This window comes from Diceros bicornis, chromosome 4, assembly GCF_020826845.1.
Source record: "Diceros bicornis minor isolate mBicDic1 chromosome 4, mDicBic1.mat.cur, whole genome shotgun sequence".
Lineage (NCBI taxonomy): Eukaryota > Metazoa > Chordata > Mammalia > Perissodactyla > Rhinocerotidae > Diceros > Diceros bicornis.
In genome coordinates, this window is record NC_080743.1 from 99,493,524 (window position 1) to 99,506,656 (window position 13,133).

At 52.3% G+C, this 13,133-nt stretch overlaps 1 protein-coding gene across 2 annotated transcripts in view; it reads right to left on the reverse strand.

Annotated features, from left to right (window-relative positions):
- RASSF5 (Ras association domain family member 5) overlaps positions 1 to 13,133 on the reverse strand; it is a 67,764-nt gene that overhangs the window by 3,590 nt on the left and 51,041 nt on the right. For both annotated transcript variants that reach the window (XM_058540186.1, XM_058540187.1), the window contains 3 exons: positions 2,374 to 2,484; positions 954 to 1,251; positions 314 to 429 (listed from right to left, as the gene is read on the reverse strand). In XM_058540186.1, the coding sequence (XP_058396169.1) occupies positions 314 to 429; positions 954 to 1,251; positions 2,374 to 2,484 (525 nt within the window). The remainder of the gene's footprint in view (positions 1 to 313; positions 430 to 953; positions 1,252 to 2,373; positions 2,485 to 13,133) is intronic.

A 13,133-nucleotide genomic window follows, 5' to 3' on the forward strand; every position in this document is an offset into this window, starting at 1 on the left:
AACAAAAACAACCTGGGCTGAACACAGGGAGTTTCTCAGTGCCCCTCCACCCTGAGTTTTCAGAAATAAAGCACGTGAAATTCTTTCCAGAGGCCCTGCCAGACACAGGCCCTGACTTGCTCCCCAGGGCGCTTACAATCCTGGCTGAACCTTGCCCAACTCTCACCCGGCTCAACTTTCTCAAGTCATTTCCCTGCTGCTGCTGCTACACGGCCCTGACCTGTGACAGGTAGTGAGGACAGCGCCCACCTGCACCCACCCAGTGTGCCCTGAGGGCTGGGTTTGTGCAACGGGCAGAGGCTCCCTGACCTACCTCCACCTCTCCAGTTTCATTCTCCTTCAGCACAAAACTGAGGACATCAGTGTCAGGCCCAGCGAGGAGGCGCAGGTAGAGGGGGCAGTCAGCCACGGAGAGTTTCTGGGAGAGCACTGCAAACCAAGAGAGGGGGCTGGAAGCTCATCTCAGAAAAGAAGGGCAGGGCCCGAGATGGGTAGGGCAGAATTGGAAACGCAGAGGTGGGGTGGTTATAACCAGAAGTAGCCATCCTTTCGCCTAATGAAACGAACCCGACAAGAATAGATAGGGTAATAACCTTTTATCTTGGGTGTCTGCTCAGAGTTTGGAGCATGTTTCCATTCATGTCATCTCCCAAAAGATTAGGAGTGGTGGGGCGGATGCCCTCCCATTCCACAGATTAGGAAGTGAAGCCCAGGGAGTGGTTTTCCTAAAGTCCATGGAGGGCGGGGCACAATGAGCGGGCATGAGCTCCCCGTCGAGCCCTCTGCCCGGAATGCGTGTATGGCCCTTCCACAGATGTGATGCCACGTGACGGCTGGACTGCGGTGCCCAGGAGGAGTCCACCCCTCCCACCCAAGTCTGGCAGGGGTTTAGCGGGTGAGCACAGACAAAGTCAGGAAAGGCAGTTTCTGGCTGGGAGCTCGCTCTCTCATACCTTGCCCGTCCTTGTGTATCTGCTTAAAAAGTGCAAACTTCTGGGGATTGTCCACAACCATGAACTTCTTGAGCAGCCCCTGGATGACCTCATTGACCGTGGTGGTGCTGCTGATGTGCAGCTGCTTGATGGCATCGAGCGGCAGGTAGAACGATGTCCTCTTGTCTGTGGTGGCCGCCAGGTTCACTTCCTTGATGGCATCATAGATGGACTGGGGCCGGATCCCAGCAGGCACCGTCACCGGCCGCCGAAGTTTCAAATGCACTTTGATGAAACCCGTGTAGGTGCCATCTTCACTCTGCGGGGCGGGGGGAAGTCATACGGGGTCAGGGTGGGCCTGTCTTGCATGATCCCTATCTGCCATTCTGGGCCACTGCCTGGGGGCGGGCGGGCTGCAGAGGCCTTTCCTAATAGCAGTGCCACCCCAGTCAGCCCCCCACCTGTCTCCCTGAGTTCCTTCCTGCCTCCGCTGACTAGGGGTGCTGGGAGGGGCAGAGACACGGTTTCCCCCCGCTGGGCCAGAAGGCCCACAGTATCTGCTACCAGAGAGGACCCCTGGGGCTGCTGGAGCCTTCCCTCCCAAGGGGTGCGGGCTGCCAGCCCCGAATCCCCGGCCACCAGGCAGATGCTGATGGCCTTTGGTGAGTCCCCACTCTAAGAGGCAGGGTCTGGAGTGGCCTCTCTAGTTTGCCCCTGTAAACCAGGGAGGAGCAGGAAGGCTCTGTTATAAGGTCCTCGGAGAACCAGCCCACTGGATTTCCTCCTGCATCTCCTTCCAAAAACCTGCAGCCTGCAAGACCTAAACCTGGGCCCATCTGCCACCGGATTTTCTGGTGCCCCCTCTGGCTGGAGCCCTAAAGAGCCAGTTGCCGCCAGCCACCAGCAGGGGGCAGGGTTCTTCTACCTTCTCCTCCCTGCCCCACTGAAGATGGCCTTTCTGAACCTGGCACAAAGTCGGTGGCCTCCCCTCTCTGAGCTCTGGACAATCTAAGGAGGCTCCCCAGACACACGCTGTGACTGCGCAACAACCAAGAAGGGGAGGAGGAGGGGCTGCGAACTCCCCTTGTTGAGGGCTTCCTGGGGGCCAACGCTGGGCCCCTGGTCCTGTGTATCATTTGATTCCCACAAGAGTTCTGACAAATGGGCACTAATATCTCTATTTTACATTGAAGCTCCAAGAAGTTACGAAGTTTCCCAAAGTCACTGGTGAAGAGGCAAAAGAGCCAGAGACTGGACCTGGATCTTATTTCCTTAAAGCACGGGGTGACCTGGCCACCCAGGCAGTCAGCCTTCCACAGCCCTGAGGCCTCCAGAAGCCTGAGGAAAGGGGAGGCACCTCAGGGGGCAGCCCCAGAATGCAGGGGCGAGCAGAGGAGCGGGGCGGGGGGGAGGGTGGCGGGGAGCGGGGGCCGCTGCTCACCAGCTTCATGCTCAGGCAGTCATTCTCCCGGCTGTTGTAGCTCTCGATCTTCTGCCTGATCTCCTGCAGCGTGGGCGGGGGCCGCGTGTCCTCCGCGGGTTTACAGACATTCTGGAACAGACACAGAAGTGAGGGTGGCTGTACGATGGTTCTCAGGATGACGTAGGGAAGGACCATGCCCTGCCAAAGGCCGCTCTGACCAAGCATCGGTGAGCATGAGCCCCACGCAGTGAAATGAACTGCACCGGACTCAGGCTGAGAACAACCAGAGGTCAAATCCCAGCTGTGCCACTGCCTAGCCGGCCCCCCAGGGAAGTAACTCAAATCTCCCTAAGCCTCAGTCTCCTCACCTGTGCAATGGGAGCAATGCCTAACTCTTGGGCTTGTTGCAAGACCCGCGTGAAAGAGCCCGCACACAGGCACTGACTATGACTCTGGCCAGTCTGCAGAGCTGGGTTTGCTTACAGAGGGTTGCTATGGAAAACATGCATTTAGATGCTAAGGGAGATGTAAAACAAAATGCAAGCCGTGGTCCCTCTCCTCAAGGAAGTAACACTGGGGCTGAGAGAGGAACGTACAGGTGGTCCTAGTGTGTGCTGAGGGGAACAACAGCAACTCTCCCAGACCCAGAGCACCTGGGGCACGTGCACGTCAGCTCAGGCCCCTGTCACTGGCCACGGTGCCTCGAACAAAATAAGACGTAAATATATATTTGTCAAATGAATGAGTGGACTGGTGGGGGCAGGGGGCTGCAGCCTTCTAATAATTGAGGCTGGGCCTCATGGACAGCACCATTTCCTTAGCACCTCCTCTGGGCCAAGGACTTGACATGGATTATCTCATTTAATCCTCACGAACCAAAAGTCGGCGAGACAGAGTTTACTACCCACATTTTATGGGTGAGACAACCGAGACTAAGAGGAGTTCAGTAACTTGCCTAAAGCCCTACAGTCAGTACTTGCAGAACAGAAAGGAAGTTCCAGGCCTGTCCTGTCGCGTTCTTCCCACGACCTCACGATTTATTCTCCTCTACACTCCCCTGGTGCCCCTCTCCCCCCAGGGAAGGCGAAGGGCAGAACAAAGCTGAGGGGATGGACATCAATGTCCTTCACACTGCGGGCAGGGGCATGGTTCAAGGGTGAATTCTGGGGTCTCAGTAACTCTGTCCCTCGGTCAATTCCCTGGATTTCTCTCAAGTTCACTGCACCCACATTCCCAGTTTTGTCTTCATGCTGTCTGTGTGTGGCTGGGAGTGCAGGAGCCATAGTTTGGGGGAATAATTGGTCGGTCAAAACCCACCCAGAATTTGCCCAATCCCAGAAATCTAGTGGACGCAGAGTGGGTCAGAATTCTCCTCTGGCTAACGAGGCAACGGGCCCAGAGAGGCGGGGCAACTTCTCTGGGCTGCCTCCCTGACACCATCCAACACCGTCCTGTGCATGTCTCATTTGGGCGGGGAATTTCACAGCCGCCCTGCCATCACACCACCACCTAGCTGAACACACAGGGCACCCACAACAGCCCGCCCAGCTGTCCTCCCTTCAGAGAGCCTGGGAGACACGCCACACGCAGCAGGATGCCTTCACTTCCTCCTCCCCCTTTCCAATCCCACAGAGCTGATAAAATGTCAGCTGTGTGGCTGCCAAGGGGAGCTGGTGTGGCCTCCCACCCCTCAGCACAGAGATGAGCCGACACCCCTCTCCCATCATGGCATCTTCCCCTGGTCTGTCTGCCCCCTCTGTGCCCTTCCTCAGGGAGCCTGATAACAGCAGCACTGGCTAGGTACCTTCACATACCTTCTCTTACACACTATGTATGTTATTCCTATTTTACAGATTACATATCTGAGGCTCAGAGAGGTTAAGAAGTATGCCTGTGCTTCCACTGCTAGTAGGCATCTGAGTAGGGCCTGGAACCGAGTCCATCTAAGTCTGGAGCCCATGTTCTTCTCAGTTCACCATGTGGCCTCCCCAGGACGGCCGCTTCTGCCACTCACATGATGCTCACTGAAATTCCGTGTCACACGGCTGGGACAAGCTGATGTTAAACCAAGGCCTACAAATTACGCAACCTGTGAAACATTCAGTCAAGGTGTATCTGATCAGTGGGTCAGGCCCAGCGGCTTCAGGATCCAGGGGCACAGTGTCACCTGCAAAGATGGCGAGGAGGAACTTCTAACTTCTGGAGCGACATGCAGCTGCTCGGATGCAGGGCCCACCCTTTTCCTACATGGCCACTCAGGTCTCTGGAACTGGACCTTGATTCCATCGAAGACCACCCATGGGGAAGCACTACCCAGGACATCTCCTGTTTGCTTGAGGTGAGCAGCAAGCAGTGTGAGCCTCACAGACTGTCTTCATTCACTGTTGCTTCATTAATCCAGGGACCTTCGCACTAGAGCTTCTCATTCCTTGTCCCTTCCCTAGGTCAGTTCCTGTAGACCCTGGCCCCAACCCCAACCCTGCTGGGCACATCTCTATGGGCCCAGATGCGCCTGGCCATGGCCCAGTCCTGCCTGTCCTCTGGGCACTTCCAATCAGAAAGACCAGTGTCTAATTACTATTACACGCTCCATTCTGTCGGCCCCTGAAGCACGCAGGCTGCTGTTCCTCAGGAGTTAATAGCTTTCTCATAAGTATCTAAAAAAAAAGTTAAATGATGGAAAGAAAACTCTAGAAGCTCCTGGAAGATCTCCTCTCATAGTTTCCAACTGAGCTACAGCCATTTTCCTGCACGAAAAGGCAGCTATGTCATTCAAAGGCCAGAGTTCCAGGCCTGGCTTTGAATACAGCAAGAGTCAGAGCTGCCCTAACCTAAGATTTCTTCTTCCTGTTCCCCTTTCCTCCAGCGGACAACCCTCTATTCTCCCCCTTTCCCACCACAAACCTAGGGAAGTGACGCAAGTGGCCGCGGGCACCCTTTCCGGGACTGACGCAGAAGACAGCCATCCTGACCTCACCACCCCGTCTAGGAGTGCAGGAGCCCTGTGTGGCCAACGCACCGAATCTCACACCCCAGGATGTCAGCACCCGGGCTGGGTGGCTGCTGCCCCCACCAGATCTGGCAGACACGATCTGACCACAGACTGAATGAGTCATCTCCCAAAGTAAGCCAGCCAGCCAGCCAGCCACAGCCACGCGAGCCCACTAATCCTTTCCCATCCAAGGGATGGCACAGAATCTAGACCAGTGGTTCCTAAACTCGGCTGCACGTGGAATCACCTGCGGGATCTTTAGAAATACAGCGCCTGGACCCCATCCTGGAGATTCTGATTTAATTGTCTGGGGTGCAGCCTGGGCATAGGGATTTTAAAAATCTCCCAGGTGGCTCTAATGTACAGCAGTGTTTGAGAAGAACAGGTATAGACGCCTCAGACCTTGAGGGCCCCCATGCAGCTGCAGTTAATACTTTGGCACACACAGATCTCCACCGCCCCAAAGGTTCACCTCAAAGGCTGTATCTGCTGTGTGAACAAGATCAATACTATAGTAATCTTCAGAGGAACAGGCAAAGACCCCATTTTCTATTCACCTGCCAGATTCTCAAGTACTCAAAGTGAAAGATTTGTCACATCCACAGGTACAAAGCCAGAAACCAAGCAGATAGAGTTCTGTCTCTGGGGGTTGCCCAGGATGGAGACAGAATGGAGACTCACTCTGCTGTGCTTTAACACACACAGGCACCAGCCAGTGAGGTATCTCTCCTGGGGTTACACATCTCTGCATCTGGTGTGGAGGTCATCTGCTCTGACTAAGCCCCTGGCATTGGTGGCAGATGGTTTAGCTGTTCCCACTGCACCCGGCGCATCCAGGGCGCTGGTGAAAAATAGGTTTGTGTTCATATGTCCTAAGCCCTGGAGAGGGCTGTGTCCTCTGTTAGCTCTCGAGGTTACGGGGGTACAGCCACGTGCAGAGGCTCAGTGCCAGGGGTCAGAGCAGAGATGCCCCCCTGAGAGAGTGACCCTCAAACTTCTCTGTAAAAATACCCATAACAACAAAATAAAGAGGACCATCCCCTTGCAGTCTGGGGCCTATCTCCGAGCAGATTTACCCTAAACTGAATTTTACTTTATTTTATTTTAAGAAAAAAACCCAAACACTGGCTAATTCTGCATTCTAATCAATGACATATGTAAAGTCTTCCTTTTAGTCACTGGTGAGTGGCCCAACGCTCCAGGAAGAAGAGGCTCTGAGCGAACCCTGTGGTTTCTAGAATCCCCAGGGCGGCACAGGAAAGCACCAGCAATGAGGGCCTCCAGGGAGAGGAGTGGGCTAAGGAGAATCAGGTACATTCTGGCACATGAGATACACTCATGCCCATTTTTTTCTTGACCTACATCACAGAAACCTCATTTTGCCAAAAATTTCACTCTCCCTCTTTTTAAACTTGTCAGCCTCTTCTTCCTCCCACTGCTTTCATCGTACCACTCCCGTCTGCCCACCTGAAGTCCCTTCCTCTGCCAAGGCTTCTCTGACAACCCCGGCCCTCAATGATGGTGATGATGGTCCTTAGTGTTCCTTACTGGCTGGTGATGTGCTAGGCACTCTTCTACCCTCTTAGCCTGTGTTAGCTCATTTCATCCTCACCACAAGTTTATGAGGAATGGATTATTATGATGCCCATTTCACAAATGAGGAAACTGAGCCCCAGCAAGGTTAAAGCTAACCCACATCTAAAGCTAGCACTATACTATCAGGCACTTAAATATGCATCCACTTATATTAACCTCCAAGCAGACCATCCATCTTGAGTTTTCTTCCCAACTCGACTGAGCTCCTTAATGACTCACACCACATTTTTATTTCTTCTCTATGCCCGGTGGCACCAAGCATGAAGCAGATAATAATTACTGGCTCAAGAACCTTCATGGCCCCTCCATTGCCTACAGGGGAAAAAAAAAATCTCACTTTCTCCTAGAAATTACAGTGCATTTGGATTTCTATTTGGACCAAGCTCTGTGAGAGAAGCACCTCTGCCTGCCTTGTCCACCACACCATCCAGAGCCTAGCTCCAGCCTGGCACACAGCAGAGGCCCAGGCAATGCCTGTGGGATGAACATAAGCATGTGTTGGGGTTCTGACCCCATTACTAAGTCATCTTGAGATAGTCAGATAACCTCTTTAAGCCTCATTTTCTTCATCTATAAATTTGGGATAAAATTTATATATATTATAATTTATATTGCCTCATAGGATTGATGCGAAGGTAAAACCAAATGAGATAATGGGTACGAAACTGTTTTGGAAATTATCAAATGCATCCAAAGGCTTGTAATGTTACTATCATTCCAGGTACACAAAGGCCTACCCTGTGAGCCAACCTGATGTCTCACTTTCCTGGAGCACTTATTCTGGATTGGCCTACACACCATAGAGTTTGTTCATTCCTTTCTCCACACTAGTGGCTGGCAAGCTTTTTCTGTAAAGGGCCAAGTTGTGAATATTTTAGGCTTTGCAGGCCATACAGTCCCTGTTGCAACTATCCAACTCTACCACTGTAGCACAAAGCAGCCATAGGATGAGTGCGTTTCAATAAAACTTTATTTATGGAGTCTGGCCCCAGGCAGTAGTTTGCCCACCTCTGCTCTACACCGTTGTTTGTGCAGTTTCTCCTGCCTGGAATACACAGCCCCCATCTCCCCTAGTTCCAGCTTCTCTGTGTAGTTTCCCAGTGAAATTTCTCTGGCCCACAACAATCTCCTCATTCTCTGCTCTCTTAATATAGTAGATCCTTGACATTTTAATTCCCAAACGGGAAGGGTATATGCAGGTTTGTACTGGTCCCTATCTTTCTCTTGAATCACAGTTTTGTCAAGAGCCATGTGTTCCTGTGGATTTCCTTGCACCACCAGTTGATGGGCCTTTTGTAACTTCTTTCTCACTTCACGGACATGTTTCACAAGTAGACAAAGGCTCTATCGCTTCATTGGAGTTCTCCCTTCTCCAAAGAGGAGGTAACAAGCTGGTTGAGGAAGAGATGCAGGTGGGCAGCTAGGCTCACTCACTGGCTCAGGAACTCACTCCCCAACACCAGCCTCATGGCCCCAAAGCCTCATATTCCTGTCATAGCAAAGCTGGAAATTACCACGTGCCATGGACCTCTGCAGCTACTTGCTAATGTTAAATCTGCTACTGCAAGGACCTAGGGAGTTGCTTTCATAGCCTGGGTGGCTACATTTAGCATCTACTTATATGCTGCCTTTTATTGTTGAATTATTGTTTCACATGTGTTAGTCCCATCTCCCCAGTCAGACGCTGCCTGGAGGGAGGCAGACACGATGTCTGATGATTGTGCTCCTTTTGCACCCGCTGCGGGGCCTGGCCGAGCACTGGGCTGACCTCCAAGGAGGTGTCAGATAAATACCTGTTGATTGGGTGGTAGAGAGAGGGCAGAGTAGCCTGGGTGACACCCAGCCCAGAGCCCAGCCAGGGACACTAGTCAGGTCCAGGAGCACCTCACACTCACCTGTACCCCAAGGGGCCAATGCTAAGAAGGTGCAGGGTGCATGGGGGTGCGGGCTTTGGCTGGAAGCCAGCCTTGTGGCTCAGCGCTTTGCAGTTTCCTGGTGAGAAAGAATGCAAGACCATCAAATGACCTATGACCTCTGGCAAGTCACTTCCCCTCTCGGGCCTCAGTTTCCTCATCTGTGGAATCATGAAGTGAGACCAGAGAAGCTCTAAGGCCCCTTCGCAGTTCTAAGATTTTACATATAAGATAGGATGGTTCCTTTCATCACTGCTTCCTCTTCTATTTCAGAGAACTGGGTGTGGGGCTGGGGGCCTCTAAGAGGACGGCAGGGGTGTCTGAACTGCGGCAGTAATAACTGGTCTAAACAGCATGAAGAACGTTTCTCGCCTCTGCAACTTTACTTCTCTCATTACCCGCCACTGGCTTTCTCTACAGCATCTGCAAGACCCCACATTAGGCAAGTGCAAGTAGGTCTCCACCTTCTTAACTTATACAATTCAAGAAAACAAAACAAAAACTACCCGGGAAGCCATTCACCATGAGCCTTTCCACATTTCCTCTTTCTTAGCTCTTAGAAAATCTGTCAGCAGCAACTCTTTTGCTCCTTGGGTGCAAAGTGTCTCCAGGCCTATGTCAGGGAGGAGAGCCTCAAGCATCTACTGCATGAGAATGACCATCTGCAGACACCTTCCACCCATCCTGCTGCCCACCAGCTGGGCTGACCCCAAACACTGGTCTTTCTGGTAGGCCTGTCCTAAACAGGAACCTCTGAAGGAAAGGGGCAGATACCCATCAGCCTGGGCTGGGTCTGGAACGCCCTGCTCAATGCCCAGACCACGTTCAAGGCTCATGGGTCCCTTGCGATGTCCCCAACCAGATGGGAAAGAGGAAGCCCCATGAGGCCTCACCACAGGGCCCCATCCCAGGTCCCGAAGGGCCTGTGTTCTGGAACACATCCACGGCAGTGAAGGGGTTGATTCCCACAGGGCTCTCTACGGAGCTGTCCAATGTCCCAGAAATAAAAGGATCAGAAACTCCCACCCTGTGTTCTCCAACAGCTTATTCCTAGCAGAGGAAGGAAGGAAGGGGCTTCTTGGAGCCATCTGTACAAGCAGAACCACGTGGAATTTGAGCTGCTTTGGGGGGATGTAGAGAAGGAGTGAGGGAGGGAGGGGATTTGAGAAACTCAGAGAGTGAAGTCTCCAAAGACAAAAAAGTAGAGCAGATGGTCAATACAGACAGTCAGTCAACAGTAACTGATTGAATTGCCTATGGGTTGAGGGCTGTGAAAGGCCCCTTGGGACACGAAACCAGTGGGGGGTGGTCCCTGTCCTCGGGAGCCCACAGGTTATCTGAGGAGGGAAGGCAGAGATACACATGCTGTGAAACACCAGGACAAGCACGGCACGATCGGGACAGCCCGAGCAGCTTTCAAGGCAGCCAGACCAGCTCCGGGCGTATGGGTGTGATGCCAGCAGACTCCCTGGGCTGCCAGCATGTCCTGGAGCCTGGACACAGTGTTCCTCACTCTTTCAGGGGGCCATTCAGTCTACAAGCAGAAGCACGTCGTCTGGGGTAACTCAGGAACTGGGAAGAGGAGCCCCACGCAGGAGGTGGGGAGCTCTGCCACCTGGGAGCTACAGCGACTTAGGTTCAAGCCCCACCTCCAACAAAGAGCGCGAGGAGCCAGGCACTGCTTTCAGGGCTTCATGGTCACAACCTCATTTAATCCCTGAAATAATTTAGTGTGGGAGGTGTGTTATTACCCAGACCCCCTGCTCTTCACCACCAGACCACAGTGCCTGCACATCCCGCCACAGGGTGGCTTTTGCTGGCCATCCCTTGGTCTTCTGTGAAGGTGGACAAGTTAGTCTCACTGAGGCTCAGATTTCTTTGTCTGTGAAATGCAGATAACAAGGCCTTCTTTATACATTTGTTGTGGAGACGAAATGAGATTGCACATCTGGAAGTGCTTAGCGCAATGTAAGTACACAGTAAGCACTCAATAAACGGCAGCTGGTGCACCACCACCATGACCATCTCCACCCTCAGTAGTCATTTGTCTGGCGGGACAAAGGAAAGCTAGGTTGGTGGGACCGACCCAATACGGGAGTCCTCCTGCCTTAACCTTGATCCCTGAAAGGCCTTCCAGCCAGGGCCACGTTATGACTCTGTGCATCCTAAGCACTTTTGTCTTTCCTCCATAAAAAACTATTGGAAATTATATTTTATGATAGCATTGCTATAAAGACAAATATACTAACATTATAAATTAAAATACTTTCTTCAACCTATAAGTTCATCTTTTTCTCCTGATTTTAAAAGAAATTAAAACATTTTTGTGAGCCCCTAAAATATTGTGGGCCCCTGACACTATACACCAACTGCATCTCATAGATAACTGGCGGGGCTTTCAGCTCCTGAGACCCAGGTAGGGTGACCAACTGTCCCAGTGTGCCTGGGACTGAGAGTTTCCTTGGATTTTATTTATTTATTTATTTTCCCCCCAAAGCCCCAGTAGATAGTTGTATGTCATAGCTGCACATCCTTCTAGTTGCTGTATGTGGGACGCGGCCTCAGCATGGCCGGAGAAGCGGTGCCTCGGCGCGCGCCCGGGATCCGAACCCAGGCCGCCAGCAGCTGAGCGCGCGCACTTAACCGCTAAGCCACGGGGCTGGCCCTGAGAGTTTCCTTGGGATGCAGGACTTTCAATGCTAAACTCAGGACAGTCCCAGGCAAACCAGCACATTTGGTTACCCCAGCCGCAGGGACCCCTCTCAGGCCTAGATGGACTGCCTCCCTCTCTTTTCCTCTCCACTGCAGGCGCCAGGACACTGCCTGCTCTTCGGTCGTCTGTAAAGCTGCACCTGTGTACTCTACCCTGGAGGTTTCCCTGGCCCCCCCACCCCCGCCTGGCTGTGGCCTGGACACAGATGCTCTGGCGGCCCCTGGAGATCAGCACACATCTCTGCGGCTAGCTCACAGAACGTGGGATACCCAAGAGCAAGGACTGCCCTGTCTCTGATGCAGCGCCCAGGATGGTGCTGGCACACAAGGGCCCACTGCACATTTGCTTAATGGACTGAATAAACACAGAGAAGCAGTAAGGTGCGCACACACGGACACACACACATACACAACCCAGAAACAAATACAGGGAAAGTAAAGGTTCCAATACTCGGATTGTATACTGATCCTATTTACTTCTGAGACAACAACTGGAAATCAGAGGCGACTCCTATTTCTACTGCAGGCTATACTGACTATTTCTGAGGGTAGATAATGCAAACCCCTTTCATTTCTGTTCTCCCTCCCCTGGGCCTTCATGAAGCCCCCTCTTCAGCCCAGAGGTCTAAAGTGTGAATCCAGGCAGAACAGGGTGACACTCATTCTACTGTGATGGCCACAGACATTTTCCCCTGGGGCATTTTCTCATGCCCTGAAGAGTTTCTGGGGTGTGAGAAGGTCTTTCTTCAGGTTAGTTTCCCTCCCTGGATTTCCATCTAGGTCCCTGGACCCTCACCCAGCCTCTCCCAGGTCAGTCTCCTTCCAGTCCCCCGACCCCTCAGTCTGACCATTCGGCCTGAGAAGTCCTCCTCCTCATCTGAGACAATTTGCCCCCCTCCCCTGGAACTGACATGTCTTTGGGGGATACCTTCCTCAATCCCCCGCTTCTATCTAGAATCAGTGGCCTTTCCAACAGCATCAGCGGCTGCCTCAGTTATTCCAGCACTGGTTCCATCCTCTGCACAGCAGCATGAGCTGTGCTCCAGCCCGTCTCCTGCACTAGACCATGAGCACCCCAAAGCCGAGCACTGCACTTTTCCATCCCCGTGTTCAGAACCAGGGCACTAAGGAGCGGATCAAGGATGAGGTGGATGGGGGAGTGAGTGGCTCCTAACATCCCGTCCAGACTCCAGTCTCCTAATGCTGGACTCGGCTGCTTTCAGAATCAATTTAAAGAGGATTCCATTGCAAATCTGATAAGGGATTGATATCCAGAATACATAAAAAAAATCCCTACAACTCAACAACAAAAAGCAAACAACTTGATTAAAAAACAAAGGGCTTGAATAGACATTTCTCCAAAGAAGACACACAAATGGCCAAGAAGCACATGAAAAGATGCTCAGCATCACAGTCGTCAGGGAAAGGTGAATCAACACCACAATGAGATCCCACCTCACACCTATTAGGATGGCTATTAATAAAACACAGAAAATAACAAGTGTTAGTGAGGGTGTGGAGAAACTGGAACCCCTGGGCATTGCTAGTGGGAATGTAAAATGGTG